This window comes from Zalophus californianus, chromosome 11 (genome assembly GCF_009762305.2).
Source record: "Zalophus californianus isolate mZalCal1 chromosome 11, mZalCal1.pri.v2, whole genome shotgun sequence".
NCBI classification, from domain to species: domain Eukaryota; kingdom Metazoa; phylum Chordata; class Mammalia; order Carnivora; family Otariidae; genus Zalophus; species Zalophus californianus.
In genome coordinates this window covers 20,086,186-20,088,238 of record NC_045605.1, presented here as the reverse complement: position 1 = coordinate 20,088,238, position 2,053 = coordinate 20,086,186, and the positions used below count along the sequence as shown (strand labels likewise).

The 2,053-nt window shown below is 40.6% G+C and overlaps 1 protein-coding gene across 1 annotated transcript; it reads left to right on the top strand.

Moving 5' to 3' along the window:
• Positions 1 to 225: 225 nt before the first annotated feature.
• On the top strand, positions 226 to 1,155 carry LOC113913723 (olfactory receptor 8B3-like; the record flags this gene model as incomplete). Its single annotated transcript, XM_027577938.1, has 1 exon — positions 226 to 1,155. A coding segment is annotated over exon 1 (930 nt), but the record flags the coding sequence as incomplete, so codon positions are not given.
• Between the last annotated feature and the right edge of the window lie 898 nt (positions 1,156 to 2,053).

Sequence of the window (2,053 nt, the reverse complement as noted above, 5' to 3'; positions counted from 1 at the left end):
TAAGTTTTGAAGTTCTTTGTTACTTAGCTTATAGAGACTACTAAGGGGAAGTCTGAGCCACTCAGTATTATGATAATGGTAAAGGAGTCTATGGGTCCAGGTTGGGCTAGTCTCAGACCTGCCCCATGCATACATTGCACTTGGGAGAGGAGATATGGTGGAAAAAGCCGGGTTTTTCTTTGTGTAACTGTTATCTTCTGTGCTCACAGATCCCTTTAGAGAAGAATGGCTCCTGGAAATGTTTCTTTTGTGACTGAATTCATTCTGGCAGGACTAACAGAACTTCCAGATCTCCAGCTCCCCCTCTTCTGTATGTTTCTAGTCATGTATGTGGTCACTGTGTTGGGAAATTTGTGCTTGATAAATCTAACTGGGCTGAATTCGCACCTCCACACCCCCATGTACTTTTTCCTCTTCAATTTGTCCTTCATAGACCTATGCTATTCTTCTGTGTTTACACCCAAAATGCTGACTACCTTCATATCAAGGAAGAATATTATCTCTTACAGGGGGTGCATGACCCAGCTTTACTTTTTTTGTTTTTTTGCTATTTCTGAATGCTATGTGCTGACGTCAATGGCCTATGATCGCTATGTGACCATCTGTAACCTACTTTTGTATAATGTTGTCATGTCCCCTAAAGTGTGTTCCAGCCTTATGTTTGGTTCATATTTGATGGCATTTTCAGGTGCTATGGCTCAAACAGGATGCATGCTGAGGCTGACCTTCTGTGATGCAAACACCATCAACCATTATTTGTGTGACATTCTCCCTCCGCTCCGCCCCTCCTGCACAAGCACCTACATGAACAAGCTGGTGGTTTTCATTGTGGCAGGCATCAATGTGATTGTGCCCAGTGTCACCATCTTTGTCTCTTATGGTTTCATCCTCTCCAGCATCCTGCACATCAGCTCCATGGAGGGCAGGTCCAAAGCCTTCAGCACCTGCAGTTCTCACATAGTTGCTGTTTCTCTCTTCTTTGGATCATGTGCATTTATGTATCTTAAGCCTTCTCCTGCTGGGTCTATGGATGAAGGGAAAATCTCTTCTATCTTTTACACCAACACAGTTCCCTTGATGAACCCTTTCATTTACAGCTTGAGAAACAAAGATGTTAAACTTGCCCTGAGGAATATTCTGAGTAGGAGACAGTTTTTTTTTTTTTTTTTTAATTTTTTATTGTTATGTTAATCACCATACATTACATCATTAGTTTTTGGTGCAGTGTTCCATGATTCATTGTTTGTTCATAACACCCAGTGCTCCACGCAGAACGTGCCCTCCTCAATACCCATCACCAGGCTAACCCATCCCCCTACCCCCCTCCCCTCTAGAACCCTCAGTTTGTTTTTCAGAGTCCGTCATCTCTCATGGTTCATCTCCCCCTCCAATTTCCCCCCCTTCATTCTTTCCCTCCTGCTACCTTCTTCTCCTTTTTCTTTTTTTAACATATATTGCATTATTTTTTTCAGAGGTACAGATCTGTGATTCAACAGTCTTGCACAATTCACAGTGCTCACCATAGCTCATACCCTCCCCAATGTCTATCACCCAGCCACCCCATTCCTCCCACCCACACCCACTCCAGCAACCCTGTTTGTTTCCTGAGATTAAGAATTAAGAAGAAGCTTTTATGTGTTTAATGAAAATATTTTCAGTGGTAATCTTCTTTGCCTATTTTTCCCTGAACATGAGTCTTCTCTCTGTAATTTACTTCCAGTCTTTATAGCTAGGTTTTTTGTTTTTTGTTTTTATAATTTGCACAATGTCTTCACTTTTTTCCTGTTTAGCAACAGGAATGTATTATCTGAGTTTTAAAATTTTTTAATTTTGAACTTCTTTTTTTCCACTGGAAAAAGATGAATAGTCTCCAAATTATTGAATTGAGCAACAACAGAGTGACACTGTACCATTGGGGTTGTTCTTATCTGCCATTTGCTATTAGAAGCACAAATCAGGTAGTGTGATAGTGTGTGTATACTCCTGTTTCTTTTCTCTGATTGGCAAGACTATGTCTTTTTTTTTGAAAGATTTATTTATTTGCTTTAGAGGG